Here is a 27,520-nt window from a genome sequence, read left to right as displayed (position 1 = left end):
ATAACTTTTCTAATTTTTAAATTAACACTAAACATGTATTTTCTAGGTCTTATTATGATTCTTAATGCTTCAATTCTTTTAGGCCTAAGAGTTGATTAATTTAATGGACTAGGTTGAGATCGAAAGATGAAATCTAGTTTGTCTAATGTAATAAAACCATAGATTGAACAAACGCTAAATATAGGTTACCGTGATTTGTGTGACTATAGTAAATTCCATAAAGCTCAATGATCCCTTAAGACTTAAATTTAATTTAGAGATATCTTGAGTTAGTAATAAAAAGTTAATCTTATAATTGTTTGAGAGAAAGTTATTGGAATTCTAGGGAACTTGGTCTTTAGAAAATGCTTAACAATGTTAGCATTAATTATCAATACATAGGACTAGAATTGGCATGAAGTCTTTGTTCTAGGTTTAGTCATATTGTTTGCAACCAATGATTTTTGTTTTATCTTATTTTCTTTCAAATTTAGTTTATTTTAGATTGTTAGTTTTAATTGATTCATTCCTAAAATTTCAGTTCATTAAATAGTAATAAGATAGTTTTTTTTAGTAATTGGTTACTAGTAATTCTCTTGGGATTCGACATCCGTTATTTATACTATATTATTTGCACGATTTTGTATACTTGCGGATTGGCAGACAAGACTCACAAGATAATATATTTGATGTATTTTTTGAGACAAATTTCCTCTCGAGTCGTTTTTCAAATTTGAAGTTATGTATTAGAGAAAGGGAGAACGACTTTTCCCACCCACCGTTATGTTCTGTTAACAAATTCTGTTCTCAATAAGGGCACGATGGTCAATTTACACCAAACCGCAAAAATCAAAGTTTAAAGTTGAAATGGTTGCCGTGTATCACTCTAAAGCTGGCTTAGGAAAAAAAAAAACGAAAACAAAAAGCCTTTGCCTTTTCTCCCTGTTCTCTGTAATCGAAGCTTAAGCAGCTAGGGTTGGCGACTGGCGGCTGTTGAAGACGACGACTGAGCAAAGAAAAATGGTTGAAACCAACGATTCATCTTCGTTTCACTTCAGCCATGGCTTCTCACGCCGGAATTCTCCTCGTCACAAAAAAGCTCAAAAAGAATATTAAAGAAGACTTTGGAGCCTTCGTTGAGAAGCTTCAACTTCTCCCTCCGCCTTAACCTGCTCCTCCCAATGCTCCTCATCCTCTCAATTTTTCTCACCTTCGTCGTCTCTGACGTGTACGCTCTCTCGCTTGCTGCTCGGCTCGTAAAATAATGATTTTTTTTGTGTATTTATTAATTTGTGTTTGTTTAATAGATTTGATATCGAGGTTATGTTACCGGTCTCGGCCATCCGAAGTGGGCGACTACAAGCAGTGCAGCTTCTAGAACGGTGCCGGTGGATTCGACTCTCGTGGAAGGAGGTGCCACTTGCGTTGGTAAAACGGTGGTGGATGAACTGGCTTATAGGTTTGTAATTTTTGTTCATTGCTTCAGTATTTGAGTGAGAAATTTATTATCAAGCTCATGAGAAATGGCCAAAAATAGTATTAAAGTCTCGACATTTTTGCTTTTAATTTTAGATTTTGTATCATTGAAGATTGAAAAGTCCAATTTTTGGTTTAGAAGTCATTATGATTAAAAAAAAAAAAAACAAAAAAAAAAAAAAAAACTTAGTCAAGGTGGCATATAAGCCATTAGAAGAGAAAATTATAAGTCATTACTTACTGTTTTATCCTACTTTTGGCGGGGTGAATGTTGGAATTTTTAATATTCTGTTCTTATTTTCTTTTCTATATGTTAAATTTTTGTATCGTTTGGTTTACCGTTGGTTATGGATTGTTTTTGGGTGCTTTATTTTTAGTATCAATGGAGTGAGCAAGCATTATGGGACACCAACTAATCCTGTAGCACATGCTCGAGTACCTAGTGGATCATGTAGTGGGGCTTTTGTGGTTGTGGCAGCTAATCTTGTTGACTTCTCTTTGAGTGAGTTTTTCTTTTTGTATCGTTTAATAGCTTATTTATCTCTTACTTTCCCTAGCAGGTACGTGATTGATCTTGATAACATGATGGATTAAATTAATGTGGTCAAGAATGTGTTTGTAGTCGTTAAAATTTCTTAGCACTAAAATGTTCCATTTCTTCACAATTTCTCTGGTATATGCAAGTATACCTGGCTCTTAATGACAGTAATAATGTCAAAGATTCAATAATATATTTTCTATATCTATAATATGCGTTGATATTAATTGTTTTGTTTTTGTGTTTATCAGAAAAGGATAAATTTGGTCCTGTTTTGTCATGGGCGCAAAGAGTTAAAATTGTTGTGGGGGCAACAAGAGAGTTAAATATCTACATGAAAAGGTAGAGCCTCGTATCATCCATCGTAATATCAAATCCAGCAATGTATTGCTTTTCGATGATGATGTTGCTAAGATTTCTGATTTCGATTTGTCAAATATGGCAGCATGTATGCATTCCACATGTGTTCTTGGGAACTTTATCATGCTCCAGAGTAAGCTCTTTTTTAACTGTTGAAAATATGTGCTTTTCTACTTTCTGCATCTGTGTATGATAAAAATGACTACAAATTTATATTATGTATTAATGTTCTAATCAGAAATTAGTTACATAGAGGCAAGATGAGGTAAATGCGTGGATTGATCAAAGAACCTTTAAGATTGATGAATAAGAAATAACGTACCTACAAATCAATAGTAGAAAGAAATAATTTTAATGTGTACTATTTAACATTCACAAATAACATGTTTTGGCTAGCACCCTAAACATTGGAAGGTGATGCAATTTATGTATGGTCATTGCTATATATGCCACTCATCAATCAACAAGAAGACTATTTAGAGAACTACTCTGCACACTTGAAACCTTGGTTTCTTATTTTATTTTTTTACTGGAGCACCTATAAATACTCCCGGCCTTAATATATGATTTTGGATTGCAGATACGCTATGACTTGACAGATGAGTGCAATGAGTGATGTTTATAGCTTTGATGTTGTCCTGTTGGAACTATAATTGAGCGGAAGCCTGTTGATCATACCTACCGCTACCGCTGGACAGCAGAGCCTTGTGACATGGGTATGAACTTCATCTTTGTTCTTTTCTACCACTAACTCTTTTTGGAACATACATATTTTTTCTATTTCGTTATTCTCTATACTGATAGATAGCAAATTCATATATGTGTAAGTTTCATTCAAGCTGATTTTTATGCAATTCTGGATTGTTTTAGGCAACTCCAAAACTCAGTGAAGATAAGGTGAAGCAATGCGTTGATGCTAAGTTAAATGGAAATACCCTCCTAAGGCAATTGAAAGATGATAACTTTGACTGAAAATAATTCGTCAAATTCGAGCTTTCTTGGTGGAAGAGCAAAAGATTGTGAAAGAAGGTTTTGAAGATCCAGAAAGCAAAGTAAATGCAAGTTTCAAGGAGCTAGAAAGTGGGAGGGTGAAAGCAGAACTTTTTTGGATTTTAAGAATGAATTAGAAACTGGAAAAGCTGCTTCTTTTGTATTGAATTCCATATATTTATTGAATTTGACTTGACAAAATTTCTTTTATATATTTATGCACTATAATTTTACAATCTGGATTCTTATTTTTAAGCAAATTATTAATGCTGCTACTTAGCTTTATTTGGGTTTAAATTGACAAAATATAAATATAAATGTCAGGACAAACCGGTAATTTTAAAGGTTTCAAATTTTAAAAATCTGATAGTAACTTCATTTTTTAATAAAAAAATTGAAGGGACAAATTAGTAATTTAAATTTAAATATATAGTCGAGGGCATGCCAATAATTTCATATTTAAAAAGTGGATATATTGGTAATTGAATTGTTGACACATGTAAAATAATAAAAAAATTATTAAGTAAAATAATAAAGGATATTTTTGTCTTTATAGTCAAATAGTAACGGATTTTCTTAACCGAACATAATGGTGGGTGAAAAAGTGTCGTTTTGAAACTTGACGGTTGGAAAAGTGTTGTTTCGCCAAACCTTGGGTGGGAAAAAGTCGTTCTCCCTTAGAGTAACCAAACTCTCATAAAATGAAACATTACTTACAGGTATTGTAGCTACAACAAAGTGAGAACATTTGTCTAACATGACTTAAAAGTTCTTGGGGAATGGTTTTGACTACCTCTTTAATTAGCAAGTGCAATGTCAATCTTTTAATTTAAAAGAAATTTGGTAACTATATTTATCATGTCAATAGCATCATTCAATATGAATATGTTGTAATTAAAATTAACGGCCATCCTATTTTCTAAAATGTGCAAGTATGTAAGCTCCACATCAAACTCCATATATTAACCAAGCAATGCATGCTTTGCTAGGGTTAATACGCTAAAGCAATAAATATCAAACATAATTGTTAAGAAATTTGGCTTGTTTGTATTTCCTAAACCTTATATAAAGGGGGCTAATCAAGGGATTAGTATGTGTCATTGGTGTAGAACGTTACAAAAACATTGGTTTAGAAAAAGCATGTGAGGGCAATCATTGTAAACTATGTTGATTACTCGTGGGGTTAAATTTCTAAGGTTTTCTCTATATTCTATAATTGAGTAAGCGAGATATGTAATCTTGAGTGATTATATTCTCTTCTTTAATAGTGCAGTGAGTGCTAGGGGAGTTAAAAAATATCCGATATCCAAACTAGAATCGAAAACCGAGATAAATTGAATTGAAATAAAAAAAAAAAACTGGGTACTCGAAAATCAGGTTTGGTTTCGGGTTACAATATGAGAGAAAATAGGATTTTCGGTTCGATATTGGTTCGAATGTGCTTAAACCCGATTACCCGAACCAGTTTAGGGTTAAAATAAAAATCTTAATTTAATTTTATCTACTTCCCAAACCCAATAACCCTAGTTATGTACCCTGACCCATGGTGTGCTATTTCCACTCCACTGCTTCGGTACGGCGATGCTCTCGGCTCCCCTATTTGTCGTTCCCGTGCCGAGGTAGAGTATACATATTTATAAATAATTTAACTGTTCATTGTAAGTTACATAGGATTTTAGAGTGCATTTTCCAAGTATTTAAGAGACAAGCTTAATGTCTGAAAGTCCCTTTCACTTAAAAGGGGTGTAACCGACTTGGGTGAATGACTCAACACCTGCCCACCAATTTGTCATACTACACATGACATACCGGAGGGATATTTATCTTCATTCTAAATAAAGGTTTGTAGCACATCTTTATCATCAAGCTTAATACAATTGATTTATATTTTTCCTCTGAGAACACCTAGCTCTTCAAACTTAAAAGAACTCAAAAATCAACTGAATTAATGATTGGTTATAATAGTTTGACCCTTTCTTAAGTACATTTTTATTTTAATTATTCAATTTAAATATTTAAATGCAATTATATCAATATTAAAAGTAATAAAAATAATATTTATTAGTAATTAAAAATATTAATGCATCTCATTAACAATTGAACAGAACAAGAAAAAAGAAGACGACTCAAATTTCTTTTTACATAAACGTAAAACCAAGCCTCTAGTACTTACCACCCATTTTTTAAAAATTGGGAAAAGTTACAGCAATAATTAAATTATGAACCACACGATATTAATATTCTGTAAATTCTTCACAATTGAATTTTCTTTAAATAAAAAGAAGAAAAGTCAGTACAAAGGAAAAATGTTAGAAGGCATGAATGAAAAATAAGGAGAACAGCTGAATTTGATCCATCACTTTTTTCCTAATGGAAGTATCCATTACACCACACACAACTCCAATTCTTCTCGACTGTTCCATTATGCATGCCTCCACCAATAACACAAACTTCACCTATAACACTATAATCTCTTCAAACTTTTCTTTCTGGCATCTATTTTCTTCTTGTCTGCCTGCACTTTTGTCAACCCACCACCTTCTTTCTTCTGTACAGCTGGTGTTGCTGCAGCAGAACCACTGTTCCCTATATCGGATACAGGAACTGCAGCAGCCGGCTGGTCCTGATTATTTCCTCTGGTAGCTGTTGCAGGGGCCAAAGGTGATGGTGTTGGTGATGGCAATGGCAATGCACCACCTGTTGTCATGTTCTTCTGATCAACATTATGAACCGAGGTGTTGCTCTGGTCCACATTCAATGCTGTAGTTGACTCTGAAATAGCTCCCGACTTAAACTTTGGTTTTGGCTTTGCATGAATCCCGGTGTAAATCCTGCATATAACAACAAAACTTTAGGGACAATTATAGTGACAAGTAAAATAATTAGCATGATGTCAGCTTTTAATCTAACTACACAAGGTGGTCATGGTATACGTTCCAAAAATACGTCCATTTCATAGACAAACTCGCACATGTAACAGCCAGTTAATTAGAATTCAAAAATTCCCATCTGCATTAAACATGGATAACCATTATTATCCATACTAGCGGACATTGCATAAGGTGGGCACAATAATGGTAAGTTTATTATAAGTACTATTTATGGCCAAGGCAATTGAAATTAACCAATGCAGGAAATTACAAGAGTTTGTTCCACAACATCCTCAAATAACTAGACATGTCACACATACTGTGGAGCGGTAGTTAACGACCAAACCACATGCATTATTTTCATCCATGACCACTATAGCACAAAGGTGTTCCTCATAACACTTCAGATAATTCACCTGTAACGTTCCCCTGATTCCACACACTACAATAGAAAGCACATAACAGAATAAAGAAGGCTCACACTACAATAGAGAGCACATAACAGAATAAAGAAGGCTCTCTCACCTGGCATGTCTGGCATACTCCTCATAATTTTCTAGAAGCATCTTACCAGCCTGTTCATTCAAAGCTGATTCTGGAAATGGCTCAATCAATAAACACCGGACCACCTATTATCACAAAATTTTAGAGTAAGAATACTAATCACAAACCCAAAGATCTGAAACTAAAATAGCTAAAATGGACTGTTTAAGACTCAGGGAAAAAAAAAAAGGCAGGGAATACCACTACAAGTGCTAATATAACTTACAATGAGAACATGTCGTAATCCGAGACTTGGATTCCAATCCTTTTTAAGCGTATTGACACAAATTTCACCATTTGTTGCAATGTTCGGATGGAAAATCTTAGTCATGAAATAACCTACAATATCCATGTATCAAATATTCAAATTGCATGACAAGGATATACATTGTTCAGACACGATAAACATATACAGACATAACAATCTGCAACAACAAACCTTTAGGAGGAGAGTGGGGGAAGTCATGAGACAATAACAACTTCATGCGGAAAACACCATTTTCATATGGAGTTCCAGCTGCAAGGAACAAAAAAACTTACTTCAGCATTACAGTAGGCCTCAGAAGATGCAAAAATATGAAGGACAAAGGTTACATGCCTGGGCCTTCAACATCAGCATATATCGTTGAAAAATCATCATCATTTACTCCAACTTTAATGCCCTCTGGGGGTGATTCATCAAGACTCTTCAATTCCTTTGCAAGTTGCTTTATCACATTTGGTGGAAGATTTTCATTAGTGGCCTAGAACAACATTACAAAACAAGTTGTTAGAAGCCAAACAAAACAACTCATGTCATAAAGAATATCATCAAGCTTTATGCAAAAACTCCGGTATCCAGGATCCAGTCACCAACTGATGAACATTTACTACATCCTATTATATCAACTAATCGTGATAAAATGAAACAATATGCAACATTTTTCAATACTTCTTTCCATCATTAAAAGCTGAAAAAGTTGCATGGCTGATCTCAATACTAACATCATTTATCTTAGCATTTCCTGGCCCATATAAAAAATGCATCGTTTAACTGAGTCTAATACATCGTGAATTGTTTTATAGATTTCCACATTAATAAGGTCATATAAAAAACAAAAAATTTACCATAGCTACAACAGGAAATGGGATCCTTCTAATAACTTCTGCTAGGAAAGAAATCAAAACTCCAGCAAATTATGTGCCAAAAGCTTCTTGAACATTCAGTGGTAAGAAAATCAGGGTAATGCCAAATGTACCTGAAAAATAATGACAATTTCAGTCACTTGTCTCAAATTTAATAATGTAATAATTAGAAAAACTGACATCAATTCCAATCAGGAGTAAACGAAAAAGTAGCTATCATTCAAAGATGTTTATTACATATAAAACAGAGAAGGGGGCCCACAACGATGCACTAGCTATAACTACCCATGTACATGCAATTTGGCAAACAAGTCAGTAGATAGAAGACAAGAAATCTGATTTAAATTCAAAAATCAGAACCTTTCAACAATTCAGAAATAATGAAAACTACATAACTAACAAAAGCATGAGGGTGTCAATGGGCCTGATCCAGCTCCAGCAGACCATGAGTAGTATATAACAATGGCAAATGCAAAATTTTGGGTGGATTTGTTTAATCATATTGAACATAACATCCATCTTTCTAAAGTGGGCCAACAGCAAGTTTCTACAGCTTAAACACAAAGTTTTCAACAGTCTGCAGCCATCAAAAGATGTTAACAAATACAGTCACCCATACTTTCTGGTGTTCAAAAGATGCCAATCAAAGAAGATAGGGTCAGGTAGAAAGAAAGGTGCAAGGCTGGGTAGCCTAGCCTAGTTTTCGAGCAAAAAATTTGTATTTTTTTATACTAGTCAAATATAATATGATGTCAGCCAAACTCTAATTCAGAACCAGACCCCGGAAAGGGATTTGAGGTTATTCATGTAAACAGTCAGAGAACGACTGGAAAATTCATACTGTTAGCTCAATTATAAAACATAGAATTTCTAGATATATATCTACTTAATAAGTAAAATTTCCCCCAAGTGCAACAAGTAGGTTGCAGGGCTTCTGTTAACTATTCATTGCAACCCTGCAAACAAGTCCCCTCAGCATATATTCACACATAACTTAATACAAGGTAAACTCGTGCACAATTGATCCAAAGAAAAAACATTTTGCGCCTTTCAAATTCATGCAATCTCTTGAAACATAAAATCATTTATAGAAAGGCTCGCTGTTGAGCCAACTTAATATAATCAAAATGTATAACACTGTAGTTAACATTCAGTACACGCATCCTCCCAAATGCAAGCAGAAAACCAAAAAAATTCCTAAAGAAACATTCTCGTCTCTTAAAATGCCAAACAGCCTACTGTATCCTTCAATAGCTAAACTTTGGCAGATTATTTCTAGTAAAATGCAAAAGAATTATCAGTACTATTCCAGCGGCTGTAATATCTGTACTAAATCATGGAACTACGGTCATGATTCACAATCTCACAATAATAACTCTGTCACAAAAAATCTCCAGCAAATCTACTTCATGTAACAGTTAAAACAGATCATAATATTCTGCTAGCAATCACTAGATCCAGTATTATAATTTAAATGGTAAGGCAAACATCTTAGTTGAAAAAAAGACAAGACCAATGGGAAGACTCAATAGAAGAGCCAAATTTTCTAGCAATTTAAATGAGAGCCAATGTGGGTAATAATTCCCACTAAAGTTACTACACTAAGCACTCCTATATGCAATATGAATCTAACAAATTGGAAATGCAACAATTATAACTCTTACATCCTATTAAATTGCATTTTAAAGCTTCTCCCACCTGTTTCTAATATATTTTTCATCTTGCACCTGCTTTATTTATTTATTTTATCTTAAAACTAGCTGAGATGAGCAAAGCTGGACTTCTATAACATAGGAAAGCTCCGAAACTCATCAAAATAGTAATCAACAACCATAAAAATCAAATTGAAGAAAGAAGCATAATTGTGTAAGAACATAAGATAGAGATGAAGCAAAAACAATCGGAGCAACGTAAAAAACTAGAACTATGAACGAAGCCAGATAAGATGAAGAAAATGATAACTAGAAAAAAAAGAAGCAAATCAAAACCACTAATTCATAAGATATCCTAAAAATGCATAAAGACAACAGTGAGAGAGAACACCAGTAAGAACTCACAGAGACATAATAGAACCAAACTAGTAATTCATGAAATCAAATGAACCCATTTGCCAAATCCCTAAAAGTCAAATGGTTGATAGACTCATTCCCAATTCAATATAAGCCCTTACACAATGAACCTAATCAAAACGTACAAATATACAAAGTTTATTCGTAAAACGAAGAAAAGAACCTTTAATATACATGTATATAAAAAATTAAAAAAGAAACCCTCAGAATCAACAAAACTGAATCAAGAAAAGTATCTGACATTGCCATTTTACAAAGAAAGCAATCACATACAGTGAGATTACATATTCCAACATAATGCATCAAAGAAAAGCTAGTGAAATAAAGAATCAACTCATAAACAAGCATCAAAATCCAATCTTTACATCAAACTAACATACTTTTAACTCAGATTAATATAAAAAAAGATAATGACAATCACATTCAAGAGTTTAAAGCAAAGAGTGACGAATGATCAATCATGCAAATATATTGACAAATCCATAAAAGAAGCAAGAACCCAGATGGGAAATCACCTTATCTCATGTAATTATCCTCTTGAGAGAGAGAGAGTGAAGAAGAGTGAGAGAGAGAGAGAGAGAGAGAGAAGAGAGAGGAGAGAGAGAGAGGCGTGGTGTAGATGAATGTTGAAATACACAGACTCAGAAAGCGATGTCTTCTTGGAATGATTGATTATATTTATATTTATTTTTAATTGAGAAATAAAATAATATGAGTTTTTTTTTTTAAATTGAATTATTAATCTATTCTATTTAATTATTTCATTTTTGAAATGACGTGTCGCTGCACCAGATCCTCAGGATTTCTAGTCGTTGGATTCTTAATGTTTAGTTTTAAGACGGTGTAGTAACGCTCCCTGATTGAGCGTGTTTACCACCATCCTTGAAATTTATAAATAGAACGTTGACAGAGTAATGTTTGGAATTCATAGTACATATACGCGCGTGGGATTAATAAATTATTTTTCTTCTTTCAAAATGTAACATTAACTATATAGCAAGTTGGAAAATCTGAAATGACAATTTTAGCCTTACTACAGTATTATAATATTAATTATGTGGCCTTGCTATAAATAAATAAACGTTATAATGGAAGATATTAAAGAGGTTTTAAAATTTTAAGAAGGTTATTAATGTTCTAAATTTATTTTATAAATTTTAATAATTGAATTTTTTTGTATATATTGAATTCATATTATAAAAGAAGTGATATATATAACTTTTTTTTTTTGTTTCTTTCTTTGTATAATAAGGATAGCTCTAATAATAGAAATGGTGAAAGAAAAGCACCCACTACTAGTTAAGAGAGTGATTCGGTTGTTAACAACTGCAAGTTTATAACGAAAAAAATATTGAAAAAACTTTTTTATAGTAAATTATAATTACTTAATCAAAATAAATGTATTTGGAAAAAAAAAAAAAAAAAAGAGGTCGGGAGGAAATAAATCAAAATCATATGCCATCAAGCCTATGGTATAAAGGGGAATGTGAATTTTTCTTTCCCAGTGTTCCTTTATGAGAAAGTGTACGATAATTTTTATAAGAGTGTTCTTGGCTCACATTAAAAAAGATGAATATTGAAAAAACTAAAAAATAACATGAAAAATAATAAGGGCAATGTGTAATTTCCAGTTGAGTGGTGTAAGGGGAATCTAGTTAGCTTTAAAAAGTAAGATTTAAGGAGGTTAGGGGTTGGTGGAGGTTGAGGTCCGAAGTTTGTGGGTAGTGAACAAAAGTCTAGCCTTTATGTCCTTTGTGGTATTAAATTTAATTTCAATTTGAATTTAACCGACGCTTTGGTTGGTGACCGTTAGACTTGCCCACTCCAACACCAACTAGCCGTTAACAGTGCCGGGGCCCGTGACAGCTCCAATGTGTTGGTGTGTTTGGCCAAGCAAACAGATTCCATTTTTGGTGTTTATAGTTTTTTATTGCAATATTAATTTAAGGATAATAAAAGTATATGCACGAAAAATAAATTTACAAAAATTATTAGCATTTGTATAAAAGATTAATACAAGAGATCCTACCAAATTGAAAACTATTAAAACAAAAAACAGAGAAAAGAAAAAGACTCTAAGAAATGTTCTTAAATATGTTTTAGAGTAAACGACATATTCCCACCCAAGTTTGACGAAATCCCAAGTTAGTACCACTGGTTTCATTTATTCCAATTCACACTCTTAAAGTAACAGTGTTATGAATTTTTAGGGTTTAGAGGGTATAATTACCATAATGCCCTAACCCTAAATTAATTAAAATTATGTTTTAACCCCTAAAATAGTAGTATTACAAAACTTACTATTTTATTTTCAAATTATATCAAAAACACTCTCGGTCACTATACACCATCACCGAAAACAGCTCGATCTGGGCTGTTTCCAGCGACGTCGAACCCCTGGTCACCTCCATCACCTTCCCCGTAGTCCGTCGTCCAAAACCCCTCTGGTTCCCGACTCATTGCCCATCCAATCACCGGCACCGTTAGGCTTAGGGTTTCGGTGTCTTCACCGGATTTTGGTCGATTCCGGCGGTGAAAATCCAATTGGACACCACCAATGCAACCACCGTCCCCAATCTTAAAACCCCTATGTCTCCAGCAACCGTTTCGTCGTCATTCGCTGGCCGAGAGTTCGTGTTCATTGGCCGTTTTTCGTTGCCGTGGCGGAGATCGGCGAGTGATGAGAGGGGTTGTGAATGGTATGGTTTTGTAGAGGGGGAGGAGGGGTTTAAATGGTGGTGACTAGGGTGATTTTGGATGGAGAATCACCGGAAAAGAGTGAAAAACGTCGAGAACGACGGCTGCTAACGTGCGCCGGAGGACTGTTAGAGGGGTGGTCTGCTAACGTGCTCCGCCCATGTAAAATGACCAATTTACCCCGTTACCGTTACATCAAACGTTTTTCCGTCACTTTAAGGGTGAGAATTTGGAATAAATGAAACCAGTGGTACTAACTTAGGATTTCATCAAACCTTGGTGGGAACATATCGTTTACTCTATGTTTTATAATAATATCTAAAATCATTCAACATATGGATCAAATAATTAAAGGTATGCAACCGATACATAATAGCTAACCTTGTTGGTAGTAACGCATATGATTGTCTTCTATTGTTGTTCCATCTTATATGTTATCATCCTATTGTGATCGGTTTCTTTTCTGTCATCTTTAATGTTCATTGTTTTTTTTCCATAGATTTTTGTCAGACTATAATTTAAATTTTACTGCATTTTATTGGAATTTTAAGAGAGAAATGAAATTATTGTTTTATAATTATGAGGAATTAATTGTTTGAGAATATAATATAATAATTGGTTAATTTTGTGGATTTTGGATGTCTTAGATATACTCCTTCAAATGGAAAAAAAATTAGCAAGAACAGGAACTTTCATGGTTGAGAGCGTTAATATAATAATTTGTAAAGGGTGACGATCCAATAAAATCAAGTCTGTTACATTACCATTTAATTTATGTGCCGCTTTAGAAGCAGATGGCCATGCATTAATCACAAGTTTCAATTACTGAACATTTCAAAGCACGAACTTCATACAAATTAGTGTAAGTAAACGTATCACATCAATTTAGTGTAATACTGTTCATCCACACCAATTTGGTATGACACTATTTATCTACTATAAATATATTTTATTTTTTATTTGTATTTATTGGATAAGGGGTACACCCATGATGGGTTACCCAAGCGACGTGTGTGAGATGAATTGTCAAATGCAGTTTCTCTTCTAACCGCTACTTATAAAAGAAAAATTCTTTCTTTGAGTCATGAACACTGTTACTCTAAAAAAACGCAAGAAAAATATACGCTCTCTCTCTCTAGAATTTGGAAAACAGAAATATGATTTATGGTCTTTTTCCAGATTACTTTGTTGCTTTAGAGATAAGGAAAGGAGGTATTTATGCTGTGTAAATTCATTGTAGTTCATTTATATACAAAGTGATTGCAATGGTGACTATGATCTTGGGATTATGTTAGGTATATGTTATTCTATTAATTTCAAAATTGGTATCAGAGCCGTGGTTCATTGTTTGAAATTCATACTGATGTTGAAGATGTTATTGGTTTTTCAAATGCAGTTCTGATTTTTTTCAAATTTTGTACGTAAAAAGTTGTCTTTTTGGTAATGATTCTTAGACCATTAAATTCCTTATGAAATTATGAAGAAAATGGTTTTTGAATCATAAAAAAATGGAGTTAAAATGACTTAGATATGCCTCTTTGAAGTTTCGGGTTTCGAATGGGTTGATTTCCGGGTCGGGTACCCATTGTAGACCCGGACAGGGTTGAAGACGACACAAACCGACACGTCGTTTTTGATCCACCCTTATGAATGACATGTCGTTTTTATCCTGTTAGTTTTTTTTTTGAAAAAAAATTCAAATAGGCGTGGGTGGTGAGACTTGAACCCAAGTCTTCATGGTTGAAGCCCAATACCCAACCACTGAGCTAATTTTGTTTTGATGTTAACCATATTCACAACCCATTATATTCCTATCCGGCCCAACCATAATCCAAATAAATAAATGGGTCAAGTTGACCCGTGGACCCGATCCATATGACCGAACCGGTTAGTCAAACCGATCAACCCAACCCGCAAAGTCAACGGGTCAGTCAAACCTGGTCAAGACCCGACCCGAAAAGTCAACGGGTCAACTCGGGTCAGGATAGACCCGTTTAGTGTGAAACGGGTTGACCCGACCCGTATTGTGTGTGAGCGCGTGGAAGCTCCTCCGGCGCGTGGGAGCGCGTGGGCATCCTGTTGGCGCGTTGCCGCTTCTGGGGGCACGTGACAGCTTTGCGCGGCGTGGGGGGCGCGGTGAAGTATTGTAAATTTTTTTTCTTTTACTGTAAGAATAAAAATGCATACTTGGTATATTGTTATGAGTCTAATTTGTTATGAACCATAACACGTGTATTATTTATCAAATATAGTCAACCTTTATTTGATAAATAAATAGTTTTTTTTGTATTTGTTACAGAAAAATGTTACGTTATAGATGTGCAATGGTTGCTAGAAACCCGCTCAAAGGGAAAGGGTTATGAACATGATTAGAACTCTACAAACTCACACATGATTTTAAGAGACACAGAGGATGGTTGGTGCAACTCGTAAATCATTTCATTCATGTGAATGAAAAGATTCAGGAAATTGTCTGGATAGGGGGATTAAAGGAAGATGAGTCAAAATTCCAGTTCTAAGAGAGACTTTGGTTACCCTAATCTCGTTGGTCTCCTTGATATGGTTGGACCAAGCTGAAAGTTCATAACTTTAAAGATGACAATAAAAATTATAGACGTTTGGTCAACAACTAATCAAGGATACATAGATTGGGGTGCAAAAAGGACAGCTGGGGCATCTATAGGAGTCTCCACTCGTAAGGACATCATAAGAAACTGGGAGTTCCCCTACTTAGGGTTAATTACAAGTTAGATAAAGACCTTAGGATAAGGATTATCGATCCTTCCCAGTTTTAGGAATGTGGCTGTACACTTAATTTTTTTTTTTTTTTTTTTTGTTTGTTTTGGAATTTGTTTGTTTTAATTATTAAAAGTTGAATTCTATTTACATAATGTAATTAATTTGTTTATTAAAATTTAAAATTTTATGTGAATTGATGTTGATTTATATTTATATAATTGTGACTAAATATATTTTTAGAATTGCAATTAATTATATCTATGATAATTGGAAATTTTGGATGATGATTGTTGACATTGTTAACTTTTGATTCAAATCTAATTAAAATTATTATTGGTATAATTAATTAAATGAACATGTATGTTCCGAGCATTGAATAACATGCATTATCCAACGTGTAATTTTGTTTAGAAATGGCATCTGATCTAAGAACATTGTCGCCGAACTAACAAAGGAGAAAAATTCAACGGCGACAATTATGAGATATGGAGCATGAAAATCCAATATGTTTTGGAAGAAAAAGAGGTTCTGAAGCTCTTACTACAACTGGAAGAGCCTGAGAGGGAGTCACGGCTCAACATAGACGAGACGTGCCGCTTATGACATATGGAAGAAGAAGAATTCCACTGCTCGCATTACTTTGTTGAGAGAGCATAGACAATGATCTCATGAAGAAGTACCGGGATTATGATTAGCAAAGGACATGTGGTCCGCACTTGCTACAAAGTTTGGCGGTATGTCCATTACCAAACTCCGGTCACTCACTATAAATTTGACACATATAAAAAAACCTGAACATACTAGGAGTACATTTACGGCATTTGTCAACATGATAAGTGAGTTAAGAGATGCAGGTCATGTCCTAACAGATGAACAACAGGTTCAAGCTGTCATAAATCATTGCCTCAAAATTGGGAACATATGAAAATACACCTTACCCATAATGAGGGCATCAGAAATTTAGAAGATGCCATACGCCATTTGGAACTGGAAGAAGATCGCCTTAATGCGAGTAAGGCAACTGATGTGTATATGGCTGGTTCCAGTTCACATGGTGGGAAGGGATTTAAACGTAAATTCCAAGGTGGATCCCAAAGAAAAGGCAATACTGAAAAGGCTCAAGGAAGAAGAGAAAGTTCTTCAACACGGAAAAGGAAAGCATCCTGCCAAGAAGAGGAATATGGCAAAGGTGAAATGCTATAATTGTGGTAACAAGGGACATTTTGCTCGCGATTGTAGCGAGCCAAAGAAGGTAAATTACTTGTTTGCACAAGTAAGTTATATAAATGTTTCCAGTTCTGTTTTTCTAACTGAGTCTCATCCTTTGTGGACTGTAGATTCAGCAGCAACAAACCACATAGCGAAAGACAGGAGTGCTTTCGTGGAATTTTGACGAATACCACGGGAAACAAAATGGATATATGTAGGTAACAATTCAAAGTGGAAGTTAAAGGGATCGGCACATGCAAATTGATCATGCGTGGAGGTCGAATCCTATACCTACATGACGTGTTATATGCACCCGATATTCGTCGAAATTTGATTCCCGTGTTAGAACTTGTTAAACTTGGTTTTAATTTAAATTTTTCTAGTACTGGTGTCCATTTATTTTTGGACACAACATACTATGGTTGTGGTTATTTTTCCGATGGTTTATAGTACTTGATGTTGCTTATAATAATAGTAATGTTTGTTTTTCCTTATTACATCTTCTAATAATGATGAGTGAATGTATGGCATGCAAGGCTTGGCCATATTGGCCAACAACGAATGAATATACTAGCAAGAGAAGGCTTGTTAGGTCTTAACAAAGTAGACTTGACTATTGTGAACATTGCCTAGCTGGAAAAACAGCAAGAAAACCATTTGGAAAAACGATAAGAGCTGAAGTTCCATTGCAACTAATTCATTCTGACATATGTGGTCCAATGAATGTGAGGGCTAGACATGGGGCTGTTTTATTTCATCACATTTATAGATGATTTCACTCGATAGGTTATGTTTTCTTGATTTCTCAAAATCAGAAGCTTTAGAATGCTTCAAAAGTTTAAAAACTTAGTTGAGAATCAATTAGATAAAAAGATAAAAGTTCTACGAACCGATCGGACGTAAATATTTATCTGATCAGTTTAGAAATTTTTGTGATGAAATGGGAATAGAACGTCAATTAACTATTCCCATAACTCCGCAACAAAATGGTGTTGCAGAACGAAGAAACAGAACCCTACTTGAGATGGTGAGGTCTATGATGGCACAAACAAACTTGCCCATTACCTTTTGGGGTGATGCCTTATTGACTGCCCCATATATCCTCAATCGAGTACCAAATCTATACTACTACACCATATGAGTATGGACAAATCGGAAACCCGATTTGAGTCTCCTAAAGCCATGGGGATGTGCTGCCTATGTTCATGATCCTTCCATAAATATGGAAAATTAGGTCCAAGGGGAAGAAATGTATCTTTATAAGTATTCAGAACATTCAAAGGGATACGTCCTCATAGGAGAATAAGAAAGTGTAGCATCACTGAGTTTGAATCACGAGATGTCACATTTAGAAACCGATTTTCCTAAGAAGGGAAATAGGTAAAGAATGTTTCTATATGAACACAAGACCAAGGCATTCTGTGCCGCAATCAGTGGTTAACTACATCCCAGTGGGAGCAATATGGAAGTTGATGAATCAGTTTCAGATCCTCCATCATTCCCTACTGGTGATCCACTATGGTAGCTAGTCCAAGTGGGAGTAACACCAATCAATCTAATACGTCGATCAAATAGGAAACAAGTTCCACGTCGACGATTTGAGATTGAGGGGGAAATTTTTCTAGCTACTCCAAGATAACGAAGAGCAAGGAATGTAAATGAGGCTTCAATTGCCCTTCTAAGGAAAAAGGATGAAAGCATGGAAGAAGAATTGTAGTATATGAAATCAAACCAAGTATGGGAATGGTTGTTGATTACCGAAAGGACGCAAAGCCATTGGGAACAAGTGGGTTCTCAAAATCAAGCGTAAAGCTGATGGCAGTATTGAAGATACAAAGCTCGCTTAGTCACGAAGGGGTATACACAACAAGAAGGAATAGATTATGAAGAACTTTTTCACCTGTGTACGGTTTACCTCAATTCGACTTATTCTAGCTATAGTTGCTAGCATGGATCTGAATTGCATCAAATGGATGTAAAGACTGCTTTTCTCATGGAGAATTACAAGAAGAAATCTATATGGATCAACCAATAGGTTTTATTAGAGAAGGTCAAGAACATAAAGTATGTAGACTTTTAAAGTCAATTTATGGCCTCAAGCAATCCTCAGACAGTGGTATATTCGATTTCATAATGCGATAATGTCGTATGATTTCAAAATGATAAATGAAGATCATTGTATATATACAAAGAGATCCAATAACAAATTTGTTATATTATACTTATATGTTGATGATATATACTATAGTGGAAATGATAAGGGATTTGTAATGAAATCAAAGGATGGTTATCATCTCTTTGAGATGAAAAATATGGGTGAAGCTGCATATATTCTGGAGTCAAGATTTCAAGAAATCGCTCAGAAAATTAGTATCTCTTTCACAGAAACATACATTAGAAAATTCTTGAACGATTTCATATGAAGATTGTAAACCCATAGACAACCCTATCGCGAAAGCGAGACTTAAGTCGTAAAAGTGTCCGAAGACTCCACAGAAAAGGAACAAATGAAGAATGTTCCTTATACAAGTGCTGTTGGAAGTCTCATGTACGCCATGATGTGCACTAGAGCCGACATCTGTTATGCCGTGGGTTGGTAAGTAGATACCAGTCCGACCCAGGACAAGCACATTGGAAAGCAGTGAAGAGAATCTTAAGATATCTAAAAGGACAAGCTGATTACTCATTATGTTATCAAGGAAATGATTTACACTTGAGAGGCTACACCGATGCTGATTGGGAGGAGATTTAGATGAGAGGAAATCTACTTCCGGATATGTTTTCTTACTAAATGGCGGGGCCATATCTTGGAGAAGTAAAAAACAATCAGCATAGCCTATCTACAATGGAGGGGAGTTTGTAGCATTTTCAGTTGCAGTGCAAGAAGCCGTTTGGTTGAGACAGTTCATGAATCATCTAGGAATAATTAATGTTGCTATTGAACCAGTAAGAATAAACTGTGATAGTCAAGCAGCAATAGCATACACTAAGGATCCCAAATATCATGGTAAAACGAAACATATAGATATCAATATAATTTTGTGCGAGATTGGTGGCACAAAAGGAGGTAAACATGAAGTACGTATCTACGCATGACATGGTTGCGGATCCATTCACAAAGCCTATACCGAGAGATACTTTCAATAGACATGTTAGATCTCTAGGCTTACGTAGGTGTTTGATGTACTCATACTTTGGATTTCCCAAAATTGTTCACATTTGTTATCAATATTAAATAACAAATTTGTCAATGCTCAATTTCGATTATTATGGAACTACATGAAGGAGCATATATAGCATATTAGTTATGTAAATATAATATGTCTATTTTGAAAAGCATGTCGGACAGCTAAAAGATTGGCCTTCTCACACAGGCAATCGCCTCCATTACTTCGTAGGAATGGAGAGAGAGACGATTTTAAGCTTATTATCTAGGTGATAATAGAGAGCCAAGCTTAAAATGTTTAACGTCACTAGAAAAAGAATTAAAATATGTCATAATGAAGTGACCACAAGTGATAAATGATCACTTTATCTGTCTAATTGCCAGATTAGAGTTTGATGAATTATAAGATATGTAAAGTGAACTAAAGTTAGACATTAGGCATGTCTGAACTAAAATCTATACAGATTTACAAGAAAAGAGACATGCACTCCATGGGAAAGGAGGAAATGCTGTAGCATGTGATTCATACCACATGTGAAAACATTGACCAAAGGGGTAATGAAAGTCAAAATCTAACTTTAACATTGTGTGAGACCCTGAGTTTTTTGAATAAAATCTCATAGAAATACCTTATTACTCTATTCTGTTTCTTGAAAACTTCATTTAATGATTGCTATCTTAGAGTGTTACCAAAGGATTAAGATAAATTCAATCTGCTGAGACATTTCTAGAAAAGCAAGTTAAAAAAAGTTGCAAGAATCGAGAAAAGAGGAAGATTACGATTTTGAATTATCACATTAATCACATGTATTCAGTGGGACCAATTATGTTTACTTTTATGTAAAGATAGAACATAATTATGAATACAACGGATATTTTTTTTGTAAATGAGATTGTTAGAAAAATGTGATAAGTAATCTAGGGTATTGCATACAACATACAACCTGAGTTTCACAATTCGAGAAGTTATATATTCCTAACAGATATATGACTAACGTGCTCTCGAAGTATGCATGGTCACACGGCATATTTACTAAGGTATGAACCTTAAAGAAGCATAGAGAGAGATAGTCCCATCATGTGTGAGTGGGAGATATTGGATAAGGGGTACACCCATGATGGGTTACCCCAAGCGACGTGTGTGAGATGAAACTGCCAAATGCAGTTTCTCTCTAACTGCTACTTATAAAAGAAAAATTCTTTCTTTGAGTCATGAACACTGTTACTCTAAAAAAACGCAAGAAAAAATATACGCTCTCTCTCTCTAGAATTTGGAAAACAGAAATACGATTTGTGGTCTTTCTTCCAGATTACTTTGTTGCTTCAGAGATAAGGAAATGAGGTATTTATGCTGTGTAAATTCATTGTAGTTCATTTATATACAAATGTGATTGCAATAGTGACTATGATCTTGGGATTATGTTAGGATATATGTTATTCTATTTAATTTCCAACAGTATTTATATTAATTTAATTATTTTTATATTAATATTTATAATAATAAATTCATAATAATTATATAATTAAAAAAATGATGAAAAATTAAAAACAAAACTTTATTCAATACAAATATTAAACTACAATAACTCAAAATAAAAATTAACGCTAATATAAAAACACTAAAATTAAGTATTCTGGTAGATTAGTTCCGGATCCTCTAAAATCATTAAAATATTAGAAAGAACTATAACTATTTTGAGATCATTGACCTTGTTGTTGAGTTCTTTTTTGTGTAATTATTGATAGCTCATTTTGAAAAAACTCACGCAGACTTAGATCAGTTATAGAATTGAATCAAATTTTGTTATCTTCTCGATATTCTGTCAAAGCCAATTTTGTCTTTTTTTTTTTTTTTTTTTTTTGTGTGGTATTTTATATTAGATGCAATGTTTTTTCATATTAAATGTAATATTTATTTGATTAAATAAATGATTAATTTTATTAAATTAGTAAAAATTTTAAAATAATTATTATTTAATAAAAATATCATTCTCAATATTCAAATAATATATAAAAAAATAATTACTGAAGTAGATTAATTGTTGATTATTAATAAAAAGAAAAAGAAAAAGAATATTCTTTTTGGTATAATATTTGGTGTAATTGATTAGAAATGCAATAGCGAAATACACAAAAAATTATACTAATTTAGTATGAAACTTACACCAATTTGATGTTTATGGTTGGAGATAGTCTTACCAATAAAAGATAACGCATGGTTTGAATAATCATGCATCCAACTAGTGTCTATTGCTTCAATAAAAAAATAAAGTATCGTGGGAGGAAACAAAAGATAAGGATGAGGATAAAGATAAGTGTTCGAGTTGGAGAGAAAGAAGCATGTAAAAAAGTGATTAGGTGTAACTTACCTTATTTTTACTGATACATGTTTTTAGCTAATATCGAAGTTTCGCATGATAAGTGACCATAGGAGAGAAACAATTGGTAAAATGATTAAGTTTAGCTTGCTTGTTCTAGATGGTGAATTTGATTATGATCGAATGGTTAAAAAATGTATGATTCAAATCTTAGTATTAGATCTCCATCTTCAATGCTACAAAATTTAAAAATGTGGGTGGAACATGTGAAAATTGATTCTATGTTGCCTAAAATAGGAATTAGATAAGACAAGTATTATGGCTCTGTTGAGAACATTAATTAATTATTGTCATTTATTTGTGCTTGATCAACCAACATTAGTATGATTGAATAGATGATAAAAGATGTTAAACGCATTTATTATGTGAAGTTTGACTCAGCTTTTGGTTACGATACTACCGAGGCATCTAAATATGAGTTAGGAGATTTATTTAAGTTAATGAGTGTATTCAACTCCATTTGTTTATCAAGTTTGTAAGGTTATATTGTTTTAAATTTATAACTTATGTTTGGATTTTGAATACCCTGTTTTGAATTTTGTATTTTAATATCCAAATATGAGAATCTGAGAATAGAGGAGAGGGATGCAATTTGAGAATTTAGCCAAATGTGAAGGCAGGTGCTAAGGTTTTCCAAATATGTATGGGTCTAACTAGAATTTCAAAAACCTAAGGGGAGATGGTCGGGAGTTGCCCAATACTGTATAGCAGGTATTGTACCCCTTCTTAGATTAATTAATTAATATCTGGGAATTCACGCACCCTAAAGTTTCATAAAATATAATAGTAATGTTATCTTTACAAAATCTTTTATACTATTTTCATTACACTTTAACCATTTTACTAATAATAATTTTATTATAATATTTAAAATTTAAAATAATTAAAATTTTATATGGATATAATATATGTCACATTATAATGTAATAAAAATAATGTAAATAATGATATAAAGGTAATATTAATCCAAATATAGTTAACGCATGTGGTATTAAAAACCCATCAGTGACATCCCTCCACGTTTTTATAAATTATCACTCAACTCCATTTTCTAACCGTAATTATTGACTAAAGTTGAAATAATTCTATTTTTCTCTTATGCAAGATGATATGAATGTTGTATTACATATTTGCCCATGTAGAAAATGAATCTAATTCAAAAAAATTAAAAATATTAGACGACCCAAAAAGAAAATGACAAAAATGAAAAAGAAAAAAGTAAAGCCGGCATAAACTATCAAGTATCGACAATGGGTAGTGCTGTTGGCCTTGATTTGGGTCAGCATGGCTTGATCGTGGCCATGCCATGCTTGGTGTGGTGTCGATCTTGCCATACCAGGCCAAATCAATCGGTGGATCGTATTGATCGATTCGGCCCAATGTGGCCAGGTCAAGCCATGCCAACCATGAGCGCAAGCCAAATTTATGTTATTGGTAAGAGTGTTAAAAAAAATACAAAAACTGAACTGAATCGAAAAATCGGTTAATCGAAAAAACGGTTTAGTTACGGTTTAAAAAATTCAAAAAACTAAATTTTTGGTTTGGAAAGAAATAAAAAGCGGTTAATCGAAACCGGTTTTATAAATAAATAAATATATATATTAAATAAAAATAAAAATAAAATATTATATTATATATTAAATAAAATAATAATAATATTTTTAACGTATTGCTAGTAGTGGTCAATGAATATATATAAATGTTTAATTTTTATTTGGATATGTATTATTTATATTTACAATTTAATTTAGGAAAAAATAAAAAAATAAAAGTTTTATAAAAAAAAAAAGGGAAAACTAGTTCAAAACCGGTTAACCGCTTTTTTTCAAAATGGTTAACCGGTTTTTTGGTTAACTAAAAAACCAGTTTTCCCCTCTAAACAGGTTTGGTTTCGATTCGGAAATTTTTTGGAACCGAAAAACCGATTTGGTTCAAAAAAGTGGTTAACTGATTCGATTACCGCTTTTGAACACCGTTGTTATTGGCCTTTTTTTTTTTTTCATACAATTTCTTAATTTTAAATTTTAAATTCTTTTAACTTTTGAAATATTTTAAATCCACGTCTCAATATATTAATGGATGACGATATATTTGTTGACTTATTTTTTTTAATAACTTAGACAAAAGTAATTACAATGGCGCCTTGACTTTAACGTTTTTAATACATAATTTAAAAACGTTAAAACTCACATGAGTATTTTTACTTTACTATTGATTTTTTTTTTTTTTTTTCATCATCAATTATTTTTTTTCATTGAAAGTTTTGAAATATTTTGTTAAGTAATTTTTCCAAACAATTTATAAAAGATTCGTTGTTTCATTTCCATCTTTTTTTTTTTTTTTTTTTCCCTTCATTCTCATTTCCATTCTCAGTAGTACTAGGATGCCGGGTTAATTGGAACCAATGAGCTAGCAAAACCCTTTGGATCTTGGGTTGATATTTTTTAAATAACTAGCGGATGTTGAGTACAATTATACATATATCATATGAAAAAAAAAATCAATTCTTTACCTATGATTGGTGGCCATTAATTAAATTTTTTATGAATAAAATAAGATTAATTTATGTTTAAGCTATTAATTTGTGTTGTACGAGTGTGAAAGGTGGAAGATTTGTGTTATGAAGAGTGCACGTGCAACACCAACCCCCAAAGCACCAACCAACACACTTAAATGGTAGCTGGCTGCCTTAAATAAGTCAGTAATACAGAAGTGGGTAAGGTAAGAACTAATATTATATTTATATAGCAATCAAAAGGAAAATATAATTAAAATGGAAGACCAAAAAGAAGAAGTGAAGAAGATGAAGATATTATGCCTGCATGGATTTAGAACAAGCGGGAGTTTCTTGAAGAAGCAAATTAGCAAATGGGATCCTTCTATTTTTGCTCACTTCGAGATGGTATGTTAAAATATTGTCAATTCTCTCTGTGTCTTGTGGATTCACTTGTGCTAGCTCTTCATTAATTCCCCAGAATGATTATCAATGAAATTAAAGGTCTTGGAAGCGGTTAATTATTCCGATACTCATTAAACATTTTTAAGCTGTCTTTTCTCTTTAATCGATTCAATTAAATTCTCTATCAACTAAGAAATTCATTGAAGAACTCTTCAATTTAGTAGATACTTCTAGCAAATGTTTTAAATCAATGGGGTTTAACTAAATCTCAATAGAGGTTATGAGATGAAGCAATGTAATGATGTTCCTGAACTGGTACAGGATTTCCCAGATGGAATATTTCCGGCCGGGGGCAAATCTGACATAGAAGGCATATTTCCACCACCCTACTTTGAATGGTTCCAGTTCAATGAGGTAAAAACTCTCCCTTTCCTTAATTTTCATTGGGTTAAACTTTTATTTATTTATTTATTTCATAGAATAATCCTCCTACATGAATATGAAATTCTTAATCAGGATTTCACAGAGTACACAAACCTGGAACAATGTATAACTCATTTGTGTGATTACATCACCACTAAAGGCCCTTTTGATGGTTTGCTCGGCTTCTCTCAGGTTTGTATAAGATCGATTAATTAATATACAATTTTCACTAATTGATGCAATAATATTGCTTCATATATTATATTTACTTTTGTTTTTTTGATAGGGTGCAACACTCTCAGCTCTTTTACTGGGCTACCAAGCACAGCGGAAAGTGTTGAAGGATCATCCGCCCTTGAAATTTTTTGTGTCAATTTCAGGCTCAAAGTTCAGGAAACCAAACATATGTGAAGTTGCCTATAAAGATCCCATTAAGGCCAAGTCAGTTCACTTCATTGGAGCCAAAGATTGGCTAAAATTGCCTTCTGAGGAACTGGCCGCTGCCTTTGAAAACCCTCTAATCGTAAGGCACCCCCAAGGCCACACTGTCCCTAGACTAGGTAATTTTAGTTTTGATTTGATTTGACTGTATTTCAATTTTGTACTTCATTACTTGATTGCTCATGAATGAAGATTGATCCATTGATTAATGGGCAGATGAAACGGCCGTCGAACAACTACGTAGCTGGACCACAGAGATAATAGAGTCTGATTTAAGTGGCAAAAATGAAACGAAAGATGGAGTATTGACTATTAAGATGAACAACAAAGAGAAAGTTACAATGGAGAAGATAGAAGTAGAGGGATTGGAAGCCCAAGCCTAATAATAACAACACAAGAAGGCTTCAATAAGTTCTAGGAATATTAAGAGAGTGTAATGTTTAATAACATTCTTCAATATGTTGAACGTTACTATATGTATTTTATTGGTAGTGGGTCAACATAAGAAATAATCCCTTTTCCTTCAAAAATTATAATTGTGTTGCACGAGTTTGTTCTATCATCTGTGGGTGGTAATTTGTTTGCTTAATGTAATAGTAGGACTGAACCTTTACATAATGGCATCTTGAAAAGCTCCTCTTTTTGCTTGATTGACTCTGGAAAATGGGGTGGCGTTGTTAGTTTTTCAAATTTTGGAGGAAATAAGGATGACAATATTCACTATACGCTTTTCCCCACCTCTTTTGGGAAGGGGCTGTTGTAGGCTATTATTGTAGCCCATAACCATGAATGAAGAATCGTCCCCTAATGATTAAATATAACAAAAATAATAAAATAATTTGTCTAGTTGATAGATGTGTAACAACCAATTTAATTTTAATTTAGCAATTTTAATGATAATAATAACAATGGTAATTGAAGAAGTAAAAACAAGGGGCCATCAATAGTTGACTTTGTCTTGAAGGATGAATTGGTCCACTTTGTATTGGGCATTTGGGCCCATTAAATTGGGCCAATGCTTTTTGAATTTAGACTCTTTTCCATCATTGTCACAATTCAACAAAATGTGAACAAGTTGATTTTCACATTTTTAATTTACATTATACAAATAATTTAATACTTATAGTCAAATATGAAAGATATTATCAAGATTTAGGCTTATTCCGACTTTAAACAAAAGTCTATTCAATCATTTTAAGACTTATTGGAAATTCAATTTTGTAATCCTCAATTTCTTTATGACTAATTAATATAAGATTTGAGTATTGCAACAATTTATTTTCAAGTGTACGTAAACTGGTTTAGATATCCTTAGTTATAAAAAAAATACTAATATATATATATATATTAGATAATTGAACAATTTTAAAAATCATTTTATTAGAATAAATTATCAATTAAAACTAAATTAGTACTCATTACTTTGATCCAATTGTAGGTATAAGATTTGGGAGTCATAAACTATAATTAAAAAGCACCGACTTTTAACTCAAGAAAGTGTAACAGAACCTTAATCCAATAGTTTTGAGTAACCTTTTTGACTTTAAATCTTTATTTATTGCATTAATTAAATGAAAACAATGATTAAAACATAATGTCACATTTTAGATGTCTACTC

At 33.1% G+C, this 27,520-nt stretch overlaps 3 protein-coding genes across 5 annotated transcripts; 2 read left to right on the top strand and 1 right to left on the bottom strand.

Moving 5' to 3' along the window:
• Window positions 1-881: 881 nt before the first annotated feature.
• Window positions 882-3,561, top strand: LOC116109031. Of its 3 annotated transcripts, XR_004124710.1 has the most exons (7): window positions 882-1,207; window positions 1,287-1,438; window positions 1,833-1,957; window positions 2,245-2,335; window positions 2,439-2,486; window positions 2,934-3,069; window positions 3,224-3,561. XR_004124710.1 is itself a non-coding variant. In XM_031395283.1 (6 exons), the coding sequence occupies exons 1-5, from the start codon at window positions 1,161-1,163 to the stop codon at window positions 2,947-2,949; spliced, it is 354 nt and encodes a 117-aa protein (XP_031251143.1). In that variant the 5' UTR covers window positions 882-1,160; the 3' UTR covers window positions 2,950-3,069; window positions 3,224-3,561. The 3 variants fall into 3 exon arrangements, 1 of the variants encoding a protein (XP_031251143.1); XR_004124711.1 differs by lacking the exon at window positions 2,439-2,486; XM_031395283.1 differs by lacking the exon at window positions 1,833-1,957.
• Window positions 3,562-5,555: 1,994 nt separating this feature from the next.
• On the bottom strand, window positions 5,556-10,582 carry LOC116109022 (ubiquitin-conjugating enzyme E2 22). Its single transcript, XM_031395278.1, has 7 exons — window positions 10,466-10,582; window positions 7,864-7,994; window positions 7,355-7,499; window positions 7,196-7,273; window positions 6,983-7,095; window positions 6,739-6,842; window positions 5,556-6,174 (listed from the first exon to the last, which is right to left on the bottom strand). The coding sequence occupies exons 2-7, from the start codon at window positions 7,864-7,866 to the stop codon at window positions 5,808-5,810; spliced, it is 810 nt and encodes a 269-aa protein (XP_031251138.1). The 5' UTR covers window positions 7,867-7,994; window positions 10,466-10,582; the 3' UTR covers window positions 5,556-5,807.
• Window positions 10,583-24,886: 14,304 nt separating this feature from the next.
• Window positions 24,887-26,146, top strand: LOC116109024 (dihydrofolate reductase-like). Its single transcript, XM_031395280.1, has 4 exons — window positions 24,887-25,041; window positions 25,360-25,452; window positions 25,555-25,653; window positions 25,748-26,146. Exons 1-4 carry the CDS (start codon window positions 24,913-24,915, stop codon window positions 26,045-26,047), a joined length of 621 nt encoding a protein of 206 aa, XP_031251140.1. The 5' UTR covers window positions 24,887-24,912; the 3' UTR covers window positions 26,048-26,146.
• The last annotated feature ends 1,374 nt before the right edge of the window (window positions 26,147-27,520 follow it).

The sequence above is a fragment of the Pistacia vera genome, unplaced genomic scaffold, assembly GCF_008641045.1.
Source record: "Pistacia vera cultivar Batoury unplaced genomic scaffold, PisVer_v2 Contig570, whole genome shotgun sequence".
Classification (NCBI taxonomy): Eukaryota; Viridiplantae; Streptophyta; class Magnoliopsida; order Sapindales; family Anacardiaceae; genus Pistacia; species Pistacia vera.
This window is presented reverse-complemented; position numbering and strand designations above follow the sequence as displayed.

Bases quoted from the DNA above. Each gene is read 5' to 3' on its own strand.
- LOC116109031 (XM_031395283.1), top strand. From the start codon at position 1,161: ATGCTCCTCATCCTCTCAATTTTTCTCACCTTCGTCGTCTCTGACGT. The intron at 1,208-1,286 runs GTACGCTCTCTC...TTTGTTTAATAG, and splicing joins ACCTTCGTCGTCTCTGACGT to ATTTGATATCGAGGTTATGT. The intron at 1,439-2,244 runs GTTTGTAATTTT...TGTGTTTATCAG, and splicing joins GTGGATGAACTGGCTTATAG to AAAAGGATAAATTTGGTCCT.
- LOC116109022 (XM_031395278.1), bottom strand. The intron at 6,843-6,982 runs GTAAGTTATATT...TTGTGATAATAG, and splicing joins GATTACGACATGTTCTCATT to GTGGTCCGGTGTTTATTGAT. The intron at 6,175-6,738 runs GTGAGAGAGCCT...TGTTATATGCAG, and splicing joins GAGTATGCCAGACATGCCAG to GATTTACACCGGGATTCATG.
- LOC116109024 (XM_031395280.1), top strand. From the start codon at position 24,913: ATGGAAGACCAAAAAGAAGAAGTGAAGAAGATGAAGATATTATGCCTG. The intron at 25,042-25,359 runs GTATGTTAAAAT...GAACTGGTACAG, and splicing joins TTTTTGCTCACTTCGAGATG to GATTTCCCAGATGGAATATT. The intron at 25,453-25,554 runs GTAAAAACTCTC...ATTCTTAATCAG, and splicing joins AATGGTTCCAGTTCAATGAG to GATTTCACAGAGTACACAAA.